The sequence below is a fragment of the Mesoplodon bidens genome, assembly GCF_964165515.1.
Source record: "Mesoplodon bidens genome assembly, chromosome: 1".
Lineage (NCBI taxonomy): Eukaryota > Metazoa > Chordata > Mammalia > Artiodactyla > Ziphiidae > Mesoplodon > Mesoplodon bidens.
Window position 1 is genome coordinate 183630824 of NC_138176.1, and position 19924 is coordinate 183650747.

At 37.7% G+C, this 19924-nt stretch overlaps 1 protein-coding gene across 1 annotated transcript in view; it reads right to left on the reverse strand.

The window, feature by feature from the left end:
* CCDC158 (coiled-coil domain containing 158) overlaps positions 1-19924 on the reverse strand; it is a gene marked incomplete at both ends in the record, with an annotated part of 73869 nt that overhangs the window by 21585 nt on the left and 32360 nt on the right. Inside the window, 2 exon segments of the mRNA XM_081257954.1 lie at positions 11856-11981; positions 12772-12864. Coding sequence (XP_081114080.1) covers positions 11856-11981; positions 12772-12864 — 219 coding nt within the window.

Here is a 19924-nt window from a genome sequence, read left to right on the forward strand (position 1 = left end):
ACGATCTATTTTAAGAACTACAACCCACAATCAAGTGGGAATTATCCCAGTTATATAAAGCTAGTTCAACATTCAAAAGTCAATGAATATAATCTATCACCATCAACAGGCTAAAGAGGAAAAATCGCATGATTAAATTAATAGATGCAGAAAGTGTATCTGACAAAATCCAACATCCACCCATGATAAAAACTCTCAGCAAAAGGCTATTTACAACCAACCCATAGCCAACATAATATTCAACAGTGAAAAGCTGAATGCCTTCCCACTAAATTCAGTAACAAGACAAGGATGTCCGCTCTTGCTGCTTCCATTTAACACAGTAGTGGAAGTCCTAGCCACAGCTATCAGACAAGAAAAAGAAATAAAAGGTGTCCAAATTGGAAGGGAAGAGGTAAAACATTTGCAGACAACGTGATACTCTATATAGAGAACTCTAAAGTCTCTACCCAAAAACCATTAGAATAAATGAATTCAGCAAGGTTGCAGGATACAAGATTAACATACAGAAATCTGTTCCATTCCTGTACACTAATAATGAAATATCAGAAAGAGAAAGTAAAACAAAATCCCACTTAAAATTGTATCCAAAAATATAAAATACCTAGGAATAAACTTAACCAAGGATGTGAAGGACCTGTACTCTGAAAACTATTAAACACTGATAAAGGAAACTAAAGATGATTCAAAGAAATGGAAAGATATCTCATGCTCTTGGATTGTAAGAAATAATCTTATTAAAATGGCCATACTATCCAAAGCAATCTACAGATTTAACGCAATCCCTATCAAAATACCCCATCACATTTTTCACAGAACTAGAACAAATAATCCTAAAATTTATATGGGACCACAAAATTGCCAAAGCAATCCTGAGAAAAAAGAACAAAGCTGGAGGTATAACCCTCCCAGACTTCAGACTATCCTATAAAGCTACAGTAATCAAAATAGTGTAGTACTGGCACAAAAACAAACACATAGATCAATGGAACAGAATGGAGAGCCCAGAAATAAACCCAGGCACCTTCAGTCAATTAATCTATGACAAAGGAGGCAAGGATATACAGTGGAGAAAAGACAGTTTCTTCAATAAGTGATGCTGGGAAAACTGGATAGCCACATGTAAAACAATGAGATTAGAACATTTCCTTACACCATATACAAAACTAAACTCAAAATGGTTTGAAGATCTAAACGTAAAACCTGAAACAATAAAACTCCCATAAGAGAACACAGGTGGAACATTCTTTGACATATTTTCTTGGATCAGTCTCCTAAGGCAAAAGAAATAAAAGCAAAAATAAACAAATGGGACCTAATTAAATTTAAAAGTTTTTGAACAGCAAAGGAAACTTTCCATCAACAAAATGAAAAGACTACTTACAGAGTAGGAGAATATATTTGCAAATTATGTGACTGACAAGGGGTTAATATCCAAAATACACAGAGCATATAACTCAATATCAAACAAACAAACAATCCAATCAAAAAAATGAGCAGAAGTCTTGAATAGATATTTTTCCAAAGAAGACATACAGATGGCTAACAGGCAAATGGAAAGATGTTCAACATCACTAGTTATTAGAGAAATACAAATCAAAACCACAAAGAGGTATCACCTCATACCTGTCAGAATGGCTATCACCAAAAAGTCTACAAATAGAGAATTCCCTGGTGGTCCACGGTTAGCACTTGCTGCTTTCACTGCTGTGGGCCCAGGTTCAATCCCTGGTTGGGGAACTAAGATCCTACAAGCCATGCAGTGCAGCCAAAAAAAAAAAGTCTACAAAAACAAATGTTGGCAAGGATGTGGACAAAAGGGAACTCTCATACACTGTTGGTGGGAATGTAAATTGGTGCAGCCACTATGGATAACAGTATGAAGGTTCTTTAAAAAAACAAAAATTGAACTACTATATGATCCAGTAATTCCACTCCTGGGTAAGTATCCAGAAAAAACAAAAACACTAATTTGAAAAGATAGAGGCACCCCAATGTTCACAGCAAGTAATATTTACAATAGCCAAGACATGGAAGCAACCCAAGTGCCTATGAACAGACAACTGGATTAAGAAGATGTGACACATACACACACACACACATAATGGATACTACTCAGCCATAAAAAAGAATGTAATACTGCCAGTTGCAGCAATGTGGATGGACATAGAGAACATTATGTTTAGTGAAATAAGTCAGAAAGTGTTTAGATTCCACATATCACTTATATGTGAAATCTAAATATGCAAAACAGAAACAGACTCACAGATATAGAAAACAAACTTGTGGTTACCAAAGAGGAGAGGGATGGGGAAGGGACAAATCAGGGGTATGAGATTAACTACTATATATAAAATAGATAAGCAACAAGGATATACTGTATAGCAGAGGGAATTATACCCATTATCTTATAATAACCTATAATGGAATATAATCTGCAAAAATACTGAATCACTATGCTGTACATCTGAAAGTAACACAATATTGTAAATCAACTATATTTCAATTAAAAAATAATTATTTATAGTCTTGAAAGGGAAAAAACCTCTCAGTAAACTAGGAATAGCGGGGAACTTCCTCAATTTGATAAAGAACACCTACAAAAACCCTACAGCTAACATCACACTTAATGGGGAGAAGCTAGATGCTATCTTGCTAACATCAAAAACTAGGCAAGACTGTCCCTTCTCATCACTTCTGTTCAACATCATATTGGAAGTTATAGTTAATGAAATAAAAAGAAAAAAAGGAAACAAAAGGTGTACAGATTTGCAAAGGAAGAAATGACTGTCTTTCTTCACAAATGACATGATTCACTACATAGAAAATCCCAAAGAATCAACAACAGTAACAAGAAAACTCCCAGAACAAATAAGAGATTATCGCAAGGTGTCAGGAAACAAGGTTAATATACAAAAGTCAATTGCTGTATAAGAGCAATGAACAATTGGATTTTAAAGTTAAAAACACAATACCATTCACATTAGTACCAAAGATATAGAATTCTTAGGTATAAGTCTAACAAAATCTGTACAAGATCTACATGAGTAACACTACAAAATTCTGATGTAGGAAATCAAAGAAGAGCTAAATAAATGGAGAGATATTCCATGTTCATGGATAAGAAGACCCAATATTGTTAAGATATCAGTTTTTTCCAACATGATTTACGAATTAAATACAATCTTAATCAAAGCCCCAATAATTCTTTAAATTTTGTTGATATTGACAAACTGATTCTAATGTTTATATGGGAAGGCAAAAACCCCAGAAGAGCTAAGACAATAGTGAAGGTGAACAAAGTTGGAGAACTGACACTATCCAAGTTCAAGATTTACTATAATAAGACAGTGTGGTACTGGTAAAAGAACAGACAAATAGACTGATGGGACAGAATAAAATAAAGATTCCAGAAATAGTCCCACACAAATATAGCCAACTGATCTTCAACAAAAGAGCAAAGGTAATTCAATAGAGAAAGGGCACTATTTTCAACTAGTGGTGCTGGAAAAACCAGACATCCACATGCAGAAAAAAATGAATCTAGATGCAGACCTTATATCCTCCACAAAAATTAACTCAAAGTGAATCACAGACCTGATTGTAAAATTCCAGACTATAAAACTCCCAGAGGATAATATAGGAGAAAATTTAGATGACCTCAGGTTTAGTGATGACTTTTTAGATACAACATCAAAAGCATGATCCATGAAAGAAAAATATCAGTAAAGTGTACTTTATTAACCTTAAAAACTTTTCTTTGTGAAAGATAATGTTTAAAAATGGAAATATAAACCATAGACTGGCAGAAAATCTTTTCAAAACACATAACTGATAAAAGACTGGTAACTAAAATACACCCCAAAAAAGAACCTCTTAAAATTCAACAATAAGAAAAGTTTTTAAATGCCCATTTTAAAAATGGGTAAAAGTTTGGAACAGACATCTCACCATAGAAAATATGTATGTGGTAAATAAACATATGAAAATAGGCTCAACATTGTATTTCATTAAGGAATTTCAAAGTCAAACAACAAGATATCATACTACACCACACTCCTATTAGAATGGCTAAAATCCAAACACTGACAACACCAAATGTTGTCAAGGATGGGGAGCAACAGGAACTCTTATTCACTGCTGGTGAGATTACAAAATGGTACAGCCTCTTTGGAAGACAGTTTCATTGTTTCTTACAAAACTAAACATGCTCTTACTATACAATGCAGCAATCATGCTCTGTAGTATTCACCTAACAGGGTTGAAAACTTACGTCTGTGTAAAACCTGCACATAGATGTTTATCTGCATATAGATTTATTCATAATCTGCCAAAACTTGGAAGCAATCAAGACATCCTTCAATAGGTGAATAGATAAACAAACTGTGGTACATCCATACTATGGAATATTATTCAGTGAAAAAGAAATTAGCTACTAAGGGATGAAAAGATATGAAGGAATCTTGCAAGCATATTGCTAAGTGAAAGAAGCCAATGTGAAAAGACTATATACTATATGATTCCAATTATATGATATTCTGGAAAAGACAAAACTACAAAGAGAGTAAAAAGATCACTGGTTGCCAGGGGTTCAGGGGAAGGGCGGGGAACAGATGAACAGGTGAAGCATAGGGCATTTTTAGAGCAGTGAAACTATTTTGCATAATACTATAATGGTCAATATATACCATCATACATATGTCAAAACCCACAGAATGTATAATACAAGGAGTGAACCCCAATGTAAATTATAGACTTTAGTTAATAATAATGTATCAATATTGGCTTATCAATTGTAACAAACGTACCACACTAATGCAAGACATTGGTAATAGGAGAAACTGGGGGGAGGGAGGGATAGGGCAAAGGGAGTCTGTGGGAGCTCTCTAAACTTTCTGCTCCATTCTCTGTAAAGCTAAAACTACCCTAAAAAATTAGTCTATTAATTTAAAAAGAAAAAAAAAAGAAACAGTGAACTTTGGAAGCAAAAATGACAACATAAAATCATATCAATTTATATCTTTATCAGTAAGGTATGATACAAGAGTGGCCATTATGCTGCACCCTTCCCATTACCATTTGACCATTTTATATGAAAAATTGTTCGTTTGTTTTTGCTTTAATGTGCAGTAATTATTATTTGTTTACAAATGAGTTTGAACATTTTTCATGTTTATTGACTATATGCATTTCTTATGTGAATTTTGTATCCATATCTTTAGTATACTTTTCTTTTAGAGTATATGCTATCTTCATCTGGGTATGTAAAAACTCTCTATATTATATACATTAACCCTTTATTTATTAGAAATATTTTTCTAGTTTGTGATTTCATTTTGATTTTGTTTATGGTGGTTTTGTGATTTAAGCTTTATTTACTCAAAATAATCAATCATTCCTTTTTTAAATTAATTAGTTAATTTATTATTTATTTTTGGCCGTGTTGGGTCTTTGCTGCTGTGTGCGGGCTTTCTTTAGTTGCGGCGAGCGGGGGCTACTCTTCATTGTGGTGCGTGGGCTTCTCATTACGGTGGCTTCTCTTGTCGCGGAGCACGGGATCTAGGCGAGCGGGCTCAGTAGTTGTGGCTTGCGGGCTCTAGAGTGCAGGCTCAGTAGTTGTGGTGCACAGGCTTAGTTGCTCTGTGGCACGTGGGATCTTCCCAGACCAGGGCTCAAACCCGTGTCCCTTGCCTTGGCAGGTGGATTCTTAACCTCTGCACCACCAGGGAAGTCCCAATCGTTCCTTTTAATGTTTATAAATCTTGTAATACTTTCACTGATTCTTTTTTTTTTTTTTTGCGGTATGCAGGCCTCTCACTGTTGTGGCCTCTCCCGTTGCAGAGCACAGGCTCTGGATGCGCAGGCTCAGCGGCCATGGCTCATGGGCCCAGCCGCTCCGCAGCATGTGGGATCTTCCCGGACCGGGGCACGAACCCGTGTCCCCTGCATCGGCAGGCGGACTCTCAACCACTGCACCACCAGGGAAGCCCCCTCACTGATTAATTATTAATATTTTTGCTGTTTGATTCATATGGAACATATTTTGATTTATAACATGAGCAAAATACACTTTTAAAAATTAGAAAATAGCTAGGAATTGAAGAATTTAAAAACATTCTTCACATATGACTCCTGTCTGGCTGGTAAAGAAATAGCTACATATAAGCTCTTCCTGAAGTTACTGGAGCCCGTCAAAGAATCTTGCTCTCTCCCACTCCAACCTCTGACCCTTAGGATACACATTAAGGCTATTGCTAGGGGACATACATTTTCAGGTTAAAACTTCTACAAGCTTTTTTGGTTTCAAGGGAAGAATATAAGCTTATACTGTTGTTGTTAAACTTAAGGTTTATTTTGTGATTTGATTAGCTTCCTATTACATTTTGACTCTGAAATTATTTTATGTTAAATTTGTTTCCAAAATACCTTGCAAATTATATCTCTAATGTACCTTCATCTTCCCCAAATACTGTTCTCTCTAATGGCCTTGAGTCCATTACAGGCAAACTTATGAGTTATAATGTAAGATAAGTAATGTCTAGGGAGAATGTGTGCTTCTCAACTCCTCCTAGCTCCATTCTCCAAAGATAGAAGATGACTGTAAAAGCTAAAAATAAAAGCTTGATCTCATTCAGTTTGAATTAGACTATTCTATTTTGAGAATGTCTGACCAAATCCTTCTCCTTTAATACTTATGTTCCTGTCAGAAGGCGGTAATAAAAATGGAATATAAATATACTGTTTAGAATATATATATATATATATATATATATATATATATTATTTATATTGTATACTAAAAATGGGTGAGTAGGAAATAAGACAAAAGTTACAAAGTCTTGCTGAAAATCTTGCTCACATCATGGGTACTTCAAAGACAAAGATCAAGCACAGCTAGCACAAATTACAGTGCATGTGTACAGAATCTGATATATAAACAAAATAAATTATATGATCCTGGCAATATTTCATTTTTATATGGTACAATAGCTTTTATCTGAAACTTTCATCTAAAATCTTCTATGTCAAGCTACCAATTATTTGTGTGTATGTGTCTGTCTGTGTAGGTATGTATTTAGATACACATACATATATACATGTTCTTGGTGTTTGAGCTTGGATCAAATCACATAATTTTTCTGGTTCTACCATTTTCTCACCTGTTAAAACTAGGGCAGGGCTTCCCTGGTGGCGCAGTGGTTGAGAGTCCGCCTGCCGATGCAAGGGACACGGGTTCGTGCCCCTATCCCGGAAGATCCCACATGCCGCGGAGCGGCTGGGCCCGCAAGCCATGGCCGCGGAGCCTGTGTGTCCGGAGCCTGTGCTCCGCAACGGGAGAGGCCACAGCAGTGAGAGGCCCGCGTACAGCAAAAAAAAAAAAAAAAAAAAAAAAAAAAAAAAACTAGGGCAATCAATTGGATAATTTTTAATGCCTTTGTACCTCCAAAATGGTATAATACTCATTCACAAAGACCTAATGAAATACACTATTTGTTCAGGTAGAGTATCTATTTACGTCATCATCCATTTATTTTGTTTATAAACAGCATTCAACAGTGTGGTGTAGAGAATCAGTACAGTATAACTGGCTAAGGAGACAGGTTCTAGGCTCAGGCTATCTTGGTTAAGTGTTGGCACAACTGGGTTTTTGGAGTGTGAACTCTGTAAATCACTTAGCTTCTCCAAGTCTCAGTTTCCTCCTCTGTAAAATAAGTACAATAATAGCACTTATCTCGTGTGGGTGGTTGTGAGGAATAAATTACATAATCCATAGAAAGTATGCTGCACAGTGCCTGGTGTTCAGTAAGTGATGACTATTATTAGAATCATGGAACAAGAAGACTAAAATGAAATGAGATAAATGAAGGGGCAATGGAGAACAATGCACATAGAAATATTCTACTTTTAAACATAAGACTTGGCATTTATTTTTGCTCTATCTGAAGCCCCACTAAAATGACACTAAAGGAATTAACAAGGATAAAGAGGAAAGGAGAGATAACATTAGATGAGTAATGATGATAAAATTGGGGGAGATGGAAAGCAAATAGGTAAATTAATAATTAATTTAGTAGAACAAAGAAAGCTAAAACATCAAGTGCCGGCACAGAAGTAGCCAGGAAGCAGCAAGCTGCTCTGCATCAGAGTATTCCGAAAGACTCAGGAAATGGAGGCCTTGTGTATTTTTAAAGGCCAGGGTAAGGGACAGGGCAGCAAAATGGGAGGACTGGCTAAAAGTTTATGGCACAAGCTGTGAGAATACCAGATGTACTCCCCAAGGAGTCAGGTAATAATTCGTTCTTTTCCCCTAAATACATTTAGAGGTTTAATCTCTGGGTGAGGCTGAACCAAAGGACTTTAGGCTCCAAAAGGATATCTGGCATGGCAGGAGGAAGGTTGCAAACTGAAAATATAAGCATAAAGTAAGATTTATAGATATATAGATACCCCAGATTCCCTGCCTGACTCACTTCTCAGAATACCGGCAGATAGATTTATATCTACAAGTCTGTAGTAAGACAATGGCTCTTTAAGGGAATTAACAGGACCAAGAAAAAAACTAAGATAATTTTTGGATCCCTCAGTTAAAAAGTAATACCTAACCATCTACTAGCTAACAAATCTGTGAACCTTACAAAGTGCTTTTCATTGGTTTTTTAGGGCCTCAGTCTTAAATATGAATGGACAGCCAATGATTGCCAAACAGTGAAGGAAAATCTCCAACATGAAAGACAGACATCAAAACAAACAGAGAAAAAAATGAATTCAAACAAACAGCAATAATTCAGGTAACAGAAGAAATTACTGAAAAACTGATACTAATATCCTTAAACGGAAATGAGGAAGTACCGCATCCACAAAAGAACATAAAACTATATAAAGAGAAGATTTAAAAAACAAGAAATGGCTCCTGGAAATTTTTAAAAATACATGATATCAGAAAAAAAATTCAATAGATGTTTGGAAGATAGAGTTGAGGAGTTTTCCCAGAAGGTGGGAATAAAATATCAGGAGATGGAAATTGGAAGTCAAAATTAAAGGAGATTAGAGAATAAATCCAGAAGGCTTAATAGGTGACTTAACAGGAATTCTAGAAAGAGAGAACTGAAAAAGTGAAGGAAGAAAATGATCAAATAAATGACACAAGAGAATTTCAGAGAAGAAAGAACATAAGAGCCTACACAATGAAGGGAAAAAGACCCCCAGCAGAGATCACCCTGAAATGAATACCAGAGGTAAAGAAAAGACTCTAAAAGCTTTGAGAAACAAAGAGGTCACATACAAAAGCCTGGAATCAAAATGGCACAATAGCAACAACATTTTGCACATCAATCAAATGTAAGTGAAGAATAAAGGTATTCTCAGACATGCAAGGTTTTAAAACACTTAATGAATGAAATGCACCCATTCTCAGGAAACCACTGGATTATATAATCTCTGCCAAATGCTGGCAAGGCTGTGGAACAAGAGGAACTCTCATTCACAGCTAGTGGGAGTGTAAAATGGTACAGCCACCTTGGAAGACAGTTTGGTAGTTTCTTACAAAACTAAACAGATTCTTACCATATGACCCAGCAATCATGCTCTTGATATTTGCCCAAAGGAGTTGAAAACATGTCCACACAAAAACCTGCACCTGGATGTTTATAGCAGCTTTATTCACAATCACCAAACTTTGGAAGCAACAAAGGTGCCATTTAGTAGATGAACAGATAAACTGTGGTACATCCAGACAATGAATATTCAGTGCTAAAAAGAAATGAACTATCAAGCCATGAAAAGACGTGGAGGAATCTTAAATATATATTACTAAGTGAAAGAAGCCAATCTGAAAAGGCTACATACTGTATGATTCCAACTCAATGACATTCTGGAAAAGGTAAAACTGGGAGACAATAAAAAGATCAATGGTTGCCAGGGGTGGAATGGGGGGAAGGCAGAACTTTTAGGAAAGTGAAAATACTTTGTATGATATGATAATGATGGATATATGTCAATTATGACATATGTATAAACATTTGTCCAAATCCATAGAATGTACCATGCCAAGAGCAAACCCCAAGGTAAACTATGGACTTTGGGTGATTATGATGTGTCGATGTAGGTTCATCCTTGATAACACATCATTCTGGTGAATGATGTTGATAATGGGGAGGCTGGGCATGTGTGAGGGCAGGGAGTATATGGGAAATCTCTGTATCTTCTTTTCAATTTTGGTGTGAATCTAAAACTGCTCTAAAAAATAGTCTTGAAAAAAAGGCAGCAAAAAGAGCAGACAAAAATATGACGAGAAACCAAGAGAAACAATGGTCACAAGTTCATAGGGGATTCAGATAATGGAGTTATCACATACCAATTTAAAAAATAAAGTTACTCAATAGTACAAGTCTCAGAAGGAAACAAGAGGATGAGGCAGAAAAAATAATCAAGAATAGAAAAGATATTTTCCAAAACCAATGAAAGATATCAATCCACACATCCAGGAAGATCAGTGAGCCCCAAGAAAGATAAATACAAAGAAGACTACACATAGGCACATCACAGTCAAACTGCTTAAACCAAAACAGAGAGGAAATCTTTAAAGTGGTTAGAGAAAAAAAGTACCTCCCAAAAAGTGACAATAAGACTTAAACTGACTTGTCAGTAGAAACAATGAAAACCTGAACACAATATTTTACAATGAATTCATTCACCCATTAGACAAATATGTACTGAATACCTACCACATGCTAGATACTGTTCCAGGTGCTTGGAACACATCAGTGAATAAAACAAAGAATGTATGTTACATTTAATGTGTAAAATTATATAATAAACATTTTTAAGGGAAGAAATTGTATAAAACATGTTTAACAGTCTATTTAGATAATACACTTCATTACTGCTGTTAGAATTACAATTAAAGTTTTAAATTTAATAGACTTATGACTAGTACTTTTTCAGGGATGGATGAGATTCTTTATAATCAAGTACAGTCTATGTATTAAAGAGCCTAACTACTAGGCTGGCTTTTGGGTAATGAAAAGTCATGGAATTTCAGAGCTGATCTTCTAGAAAACCCTAGAGATGATCTATGGTCCAGACGCCTCATTAGAGATGAAAAGGAACAATATATTTAACTCAGTTTCCAAGGTCACACAAAGTAGTTAGAGACACATATTAAGTCCCAATGACTCCTGGTCAAATGTTCTTTGCTGTGTTTGTTGTTTGCTTCACGGGGAGAGGGGTTTAATTTAATTTTTATCAATGTAACATGCATATAGTTTTAAAAGTAGGGCTTCCCTGGTGGCGCAGTGGTTGAGAGCCCTCCTGCCAATACAGGGGACACGGGTTCATGCCCCGGTCCGGGAAGATCCCACATGCTGCGGAGCAGCTAAGCCCGTGACCCATGGCCACTGAGCCTGCGCATCCGGAGCCTGTGTTCCACAATGGGGGAGGCCACAAAAGTGAGAGGTCCACGTACAGCAAAAAAAAAAAAAAAAAAAAAGTAAAATGATTTTATAACACTTAAAACAAAAAGCAGCAGTCTCCTTCCCTTCCTCTGCCCACCTCCAAGTTCCAGTCTCCAGAGGGAACCATGTTAACTTCTAATATTAATAATATTCTTTTGTTTGATAGAATGTTACTTGCTGTGTGATAGCTAGTTTATCAGTGCACATAACTCATGTGTGTGAAAATAGTCTATTTCAACTTTTTCATTTTGTAGTACATGCTTTTCATTTAAATGCATAAGCAGGATAACTGGTAGGTTAGTAGCAACCCTGTTGCTATACGTACAATAGGACAATTAACTAATGAAATTGATTTTCGTGTGTGATTTTATGTGTGATTAGACTATAAGACTAGTTACTTACATGAGATAGGAATCTGGCTGCAGACTGGGAAGATAGTACATAAGAATGAGAATGGGCAGCAAATGACGGCTGTAGAAGGCATGGTTTCACCGAAGAATTGGAGGTGTATCCAGGGCCCTTAAGTTCCTGGAAGACAATATACATGTGGGCAAAATAACTGTCAACCTGCAGTGAGAATTGTGAAATCAAAACGTATTTTTGCAAATATAATTTCAGTCTTACATGTTGAACTTCTACAAAGTTTTAAGCCAAAGTATTAAGCAAGATGATTCTGGTGTATGTTACTCTTTGGGGACTAATCATGGGCTTAGGAAGATGCCTTCACACTTCTGATGGATAAAATCATTCCAGATGTGAAAACATATCTCGGATGGGATGTTACTACGTTGGTTTCTAACTTTGCCAAACACTCCACACTATTTCTGACATACTACTGAGAAAGATCCTCTCCGACTATGGAGTGCTCCTGCCTGTGAAAATATCCAGTATTGAGACTTTAAAGTATGTCTGCAACTTTAAAATATACTCGAAAAACAGACATATACGCCAGTGGAAAAATCTACTATTTTTAAAGAAAACATGTTTTGTCATGCAAATTACATCATTTTTCTATTTTCCAAACAAGCCAAACATACTTGACCTCTTGTATACAGACCTTTGGCTCCCCAAGGTAGGTACTTCTATGTTTCTCTCATTCAGTATAGACTTACCATAAAGCATGGTGCTTCAATTTGTTACGATATATGAAAAGGATAGGTATAATCTGTACAATGCACAGATTTTATAATTGCTAATATTAGATAATGTTAGAAGTACAGTTCAATGTATCTAAAGTACATGGGGAAAATATGAAAGTATATCAAACCAAGGCATAATTTTTGCTTAAACTACTATTTTTGATGAAAAAAGATCTTACTTTTACATCCAAAGTGTGTTGAAGGTTTAGGCGCACAGGTTCTTGTTCCCAACGCTGTACTATATCTTGACGTTTTGCAAACTGCAAAGATGCCTACAATAAAGCAACCACATGTGGTTTACCCTCCATTCTTTATGCAATTTTATTTTATTAATGTATAAATGCAGAGTCGCCATCTCTTCAAGGAAACTTCCCCTGTTCTTGGCACACTGTATTACATTTATCTGTTTATTTATGTTTTATTCAGAAAACTTGAGAGTAACTGGAGGCCATGTCTTTATCCTCTGTAGCCCCAGCATCTACATGGCATTTAGTATGTGGAGGGCACTCAAAAGAATGAATGAACTAAGGATGACATGAGCAAACAGCTTTAGCAATGTAAAAACATTTCTATAAAAATAACCACAACTGAGAATAGACAAAATGCAAGAAACAGTTAACAAGGACCTAGAAGAACTAAAGAAGAATCAAGCAACGATTAAAAACACAATAAATGAAATGAAAAATACTCTAGATGGGATCAATAGCAGAATAACTGAGGCAGAAGAACGGATAAGTGACGTGGAAGATAAAATAGTGGAAATAACTACTGCAGAGCAGAAGGAAGAAACAAGAATGAAAAGAACTGAGGACAGTCTCAGAGACCTCTGGGACATTAAATGCACCAACATTCAAATTATAGGGCTTCCAGAAGAAGAAGAGAAAAAGAAAGGGACTGAGAAAATATTTGAAGAGATTAGAGTTGAAAACTTCCCTAATATGGGAAAGGAAATAGTCAGTCAAGTCCAGGAGGCACAGAGGGTCCCATAGAGGATAAATCCAAGAAGAAATACGCCAAGACACATATTAATCAAACTGTCAAAAATTAAATACAAAGAAAACATATTAAAAGCAGCAAGGGAAAAACAACAAATAACACACAAGGGAATCCCCATAAGGTTAACAGCTGATCTTTCAGCAGAAACTCTGTAAGCCAGAAGGGACTGGCAGGACATATTTCAAGTGATGAAGTAGAAAAACCTGCAACCAAGATTACTCTACCCAGCAAGGATCTCATTCAGAGTTGATGGAGAAATTAAAACCTTTACAGACAAGCAAAAGCTGAGAGAGTTCAGCACCACCAAACCAGCTTTACAGCAAATGCTAAAAGAACTTCTCTAGGCAAGAAACACAACACAAGGAAAAGACCTACAATAACGAACCCAAAACAATTAAGAAAATGGGAATAGGAACATACATATTGATAATTACCTTAAATGTAAATGGACTAAATGCTCCCACCAAAAGACACAGATTGGCTGAATGGATACAAAAACAAGACCCATATATATGCTGTCTCCAAGAGACCCACTTCAGACCTAGAGACACATACAGACTGAAACTAAGGGCATGGAAAAAGATATTCCATGCAAATGGAAACCAAAAGAAAGCTGGAGTAGCAATTCTCATATCAGACAAAATAGACTTTAAAATAAAGACTACTAGAAGAGACAAAGAAGGACACTACATAGTGATCAAGGGATCGATCCAAGAAGAAGATATAACAATTGTAAATATTTATGCACCCAACATAGGAGCACCTCAATATATAAGGCAAATACTAACAGCCATAAAAGGGGAAATCGACAGTAACACATTCACAGTAGGGAACTTTAACACCCCACTTTCACCAATGGACAGATCATCCAAAATGAAAATAAATAAGGAAACACAAGCTTTAAATGATACATTAAACAAGATGGACTTAATTGATATTTCTAGGACATTCCATCCAAAAACAACAGAATACACATTTTTCTCAAGTGCTCATGGAACATTCTCCAGGATAGATCATATCTTGGGTCACAAATCAAGCCTTGGTAAATTTAAGAAAATTGAAATTGTATCAAGTATCTTTTCTGGCCACAATGCTATGAGACTAGATATCAATTACAGGAAAAGAGCTGTAAAAAATACAGACACATGGAGGCTAAACAATACACTACTTAATAACGAAGTGATCACTGAAGAAATCAAAGAGGAAATTTAAAAATACCTAGAAACAAATGACAATGGAGACACGACGACCCAAAACCTATGGCATGCAGCAAAAGCAGTTCTAAGAGGGAAGCTTACAGCAATACAATCCCACCTTAAGAAACAGGAAACATCTCAAATAAGCAACCTAACCTTACACCTAAAGCAATTAGAGAAAGAAGAACAAAAACACCCCAAAGTTAGCAGAAGGAAAGAAATCATAAAAATCAGATCAGAAATAAATGAAAAAGAAATGAAGGAAACGATAGCAAAGATCAATAAAACTAAAAGCTGGTTCTTTGAGAAGATAAACAAAATTGATAAACCATTAGCCAGACTCATCAAGAAAAAAAGGGAGAAGACTCAAATCAATAGAATTAGAAATGAAAAAGGAGAAGTAACAAGTGACACTGCAGAAATACAAAAGATCATGAGAGATTACTACAAGCAACTCTATGCCAATAAAATGGACAACCTGGAAGAAATGGACAAATTCTTAGAAATGCACAACCTGCCAAGACTGAATCAGGAAGAAATAGAAAATATGAACAGACCAATCACAAGCACTGAAATTGAAACTGTGATAAAAAAATCTTCCAACAAACAAAAGCCCAGGACCAGATGGCTTCACAGGCGAATTCTATCAAACATTTAGAGAAGAGCTAACACCTATCCTTCCCAAACTCTTCCAAAATATAGCAGAGGGAGGAACACTCCCAAACCCATTCTACGAGGCCACCATCACCTTGATACCAAAACCAGACAAGGATGTCACAAAGAAAGAAAACTACAGGCCAATATCACTGATGAACATAGATGCAAAAATCCTCAACAAAATACTAGCAAACAGAATCCAACAGCACATTAAAAGGATCATACACCATGATCAAGTGGGGTTTATTCCAGGAATGCAAGGATTCTTCAATATACACAAATCAATCAACGTGATACACCATATTAACAAATTGAAGGAGAAAAACCATGATCATCTCAATAGATGCAGAGAAAGCTTTCGACAAAATTCAACACCGATTTATGATAAAAAACCTCCAGCAAGTAGGCATAGAGGGAACTTTCCTCAACATAATAAAGGCCATATATGACAAACCCACAGCCAACGTCGTCCTCAATGGTGAAAAACTGAAAGCATTTCCACTAAGATCAGGAACAAGACAAGGTTGCCCACTCTCACCACTCTTATTCAACATAGTTTTGGAAGTTTTAGCCACAGCAATCAGAGAAGAAAAGGAAATAAAAGGAATCCAAATCAGAAAAGAAGAAGTAAGGCTGTCACTGTTTGCAGATGACATGATACTATACATAGAGAATCCTAAAGATGCTACCAGAAAACTACTAGAGCTAATCAATGAATTTGGTAAAGTAGCAGGATACAAAATTAATGCACAGAAATCTCTGTCATTCCTATATACTAATGGTGAAAAATCTGAAAGTGAAATCAAGAAAACACTCCCATTTACCATTGCAACAAAAAGAATAAAATATCTAGGAATAAACCTACCTAAGGAGACAAAAGACCTGTATGCACAAAATTATAAGACACTGATGAAAGAAATTAAAGATGATACAAATAGATGGAGAGATATACCATGTTCTTGGATTGGAAGAATCAACATTGTGAAAATGACTCTACTACCCAAAGCAATCTACAGATTCAATGCAATCCCTATCAAACTACCACTGGCATTTTTCACAGAACTAGAACAAAAAATTTCACAATTTGTATGGAAACACAAAAGGCCCCGAATAGCCAAAGCAATCTTGAGAACGAAAAATGGAGCTGGAGGAATCAGGCTCCCTGACTTCAGACTATACTACAAAGCTACAGTAATCAAGACACTATGGTACTGGCACAAAAACAGAAAGATAGATCAGTGGAACAGGATAGAAAGCCCAGAGATAAACCCACGCACATATGGTCACCTTATCTTTGATAAAGGAGGCAGGAATGTACAGTGGAGAAAGGACAGTCTCTTCAATAAGTGGTGCTGGGAAAACTGGACAGGGACATGTAAAAGTATGAGATTAGATCACTCCCTAACACCATACCCAAAAATAAGCTCAAAATGGATTAAAGACCTAAATGTAAGGCCAGACATTATCAAACTCTTAGAGGAAAACATAGGCAGAACACTCTATGACATAACTCACAGCAAGATCCTTTTTGACCCACCTCCTAGAGAAATGGAAATAAAGACAAAAATCAACACATGGGACCTAATGAAACTTCAAAGCTTTTGCACAGCAAAGGAAACCATAAACAAGACCAAAAGACAACCCTTAGAATGGGAGAAAATATTTGCAAATGAAGCAACTGACAAAGGATTAATCTCCAAAATTTATAAGCAGCTCATGCAGCTCAATAACAAAAAAACAAACAACCCAATCCAAAAATGGGCAGAAGACCTAAATAGACATTTCTCCACAGAAGATATACACACTGCCAACAAACACATGAAAGGATGCTCAACATCTTTAATCATTAGAGAAATGCAAATCAAAACTACAATGAGATATCATCTCACACCAGTCAGAATGGCCATCATCAAGGAATCTAGAAACAATAAATGCTGGAGAGGGTGTGGAAGAAAGGGAACACTCTTGCACTGCTGGTGGGAATGTGAATTGGTACAGCCACTATGGAGAATGGTATGGAGGTTCCTTAAAAAACTGCAAATAGAACTACCATATTACCCAGCAATCCCACTACTGGGCATATACCCTGAGAAAACCATAATTCAGAAAGAGTCATGTAGCAAAATGTTCATAGCATCCCTATTTACAATAGCCCGGAGATGGAAAAAACCTAAGTGTCCATCATCGGATGAATGGATAAAGAAGATGTGGCACATATATACAATGGAATATTGCTCAGCCATAAAAAGAAACGAAATTGAGCTATTTGTAATGAGGTGGATGGACCTAGAGTCTGTCATGCAGAGTGAAGTAAGACAGAAAGAGAAAGACAAATACTGCATGCTGACACATATATATGGCATTTAAGAAAAAAAATGTCATGTAGAACATAGGGGTAAGACAGGAATAAAGACACAGACCTACTAGAGAATGGACTTGAGGATATGGGGAGGAGGAAGGGTAAGCTGTGACAAAGCGAAAGAGAGGCATGGACATATATACAGTAGCAAACCTAAGGTAGATAGCTAGTGGGAAGCAGCCGCATACAACAGGGAGATCAGCTCGGAGCTTTGTGACCGCCTGGAGGGGTGGGAGGGAGGGAGACGCAAGAGGGAAGGGATGTGGGAACAGATGTATATGTATGACTGATTGACTTTGTTATAAAGCAGAAACTAATAAAAAAAAAAGAAGACACACGTATTTGAAATCTTTATGCGTTTTCTATTTTGTTTCAAGGTTGAATATTAATTTCACAAATGGTTAAATATTAATTTCACAAATGCCTACTATAGACCCTCTGGCATAAAAAGAAATAGGACACACAGTTCCTGTCCTCAAAGTCACTGTGACCCAGTGATGAGAATAAGCTTACTGATAAACTTGTGGAGAATCTTTGGTATCTAACAAAATTTCATTAAAATTAGCTCATTCCTTTAAAATACATCGTGAAATGGGTAGAAAAGAACAAATGCATAGTCATCAAGTTAAAATATAAACCTGAACTTACTGAGTCTATATTTCTTTCTATATGTATTTTTTTTCATAGAGAAAATGTTTAATGTAAACAAGGCAGTAGGTATCACCACTGTAATACACATTTTGGATACAAATAATTTTTCCTTTTCTGATGAGTTATGCAGAAAGAAAGAAGGATTAATTTTTCAAGCTGCCTCCTTCCTGTTTGAGGGGAATGGCATTGAGCCTTGATGAACACCTTCCTTTACTAGGTGTAGGTGTTTCTGGTGACAGCAGGCAGTAACTCTTACTGCCCTAAGTACCCTTGGGGAGGACGAGGATAAGCCCTGCTTTAGGTTCCAAATAGGCAAATAATGGAAGAAGAAAAAGAAAAGAACAAATTTAGGATAAGAAATGGAGGGGAGGCGCTAAACGGGAGAAGCACTGGTTTGAGAAAAGCATGGGTCGCAAGTACACATTGGGACTCTGCCATTAATGGAGGGGAAAAGCGGGGAGACGCCAGCAGATTCCATCCTGTAAGCTGGTAGGAAGCCTGAAGGCTTGATGGGATTCCAGTGTGATAGGAGGCAAGGACATGTTTCAGGACCCCGGAGGAAGATGGCGGAAGAGTAAGACGCGGAGATCACCTTCCTCCCCACAGATACATCAGAAATTCATCTACACGTGGAACAACTCCTACAGAACACCTACTGAACGCTGACAGGAGACCTCAGACCCCCCAAAAGGCAAGAAGCTCCCCACATACCTGGGTAGGGCAAAAGAAAAAAAGAATAAACAGAGACAATAGGATAGGGACGGGACCTGCACCAGTGGGAGGGAGCCGTGAAGGGGGGAAGGTTTCTACACACTACAAGCCCCTTCGCGGGCGGAGACTGCAGGTGGCGGAGGGGGAAAGCTTCGGAGTAGCGGAGGAGAGCACAGCAACAGGGGTGCGGAGGGCAAAGCGGAGAGATTCTGGCACAGAGGACCGGTGCCCTCAGGCACACACCAGCCCGAGAGGCTTGTCTGCTCGGCCGCCGTGGCGGGCGGGGCTGGGAGCTGAGGCTCCGGTATCGGCTTTCAGTCGGAGCGCAGGGAGAGGACTGGGGCTGGCGGCAGGAAGAGAGCCTGAAGGGGTTAGTGCACCACGGCTAGCCCGGAGGGAGTCCGGGGAAAGGGTCTGGAGCTGCTGAAGAGGCAAGAGACTTTTTTCCCTTTTGTTTCCTGGTGCGCGAGGAGAGGGCATTAAGAGGGCTGCTTGGGGAAGCGCCGGTGACAGGCACGAGCCGCGGGTAAGGCACGGACCTCGGAGACGGGCGTGGGCCGCCGCCGCCGCCGCCGCCGCCGCCCGCCCGCCGCGGCCCGCCGCCGCCGCCGCCGCCGCTGCCGCCGCCGCCGCGGGGCCTGTGTGCGAGCGCGGGTCACTGTCCGCCCCGCCTTCCGGGGGGCCTGTGCACCCCGCCACTGCTGGGGTCCCCGAGACCCGGGGACGGCTTTCCCGGGAAAGCGCACGGAGCACCACGGGCTG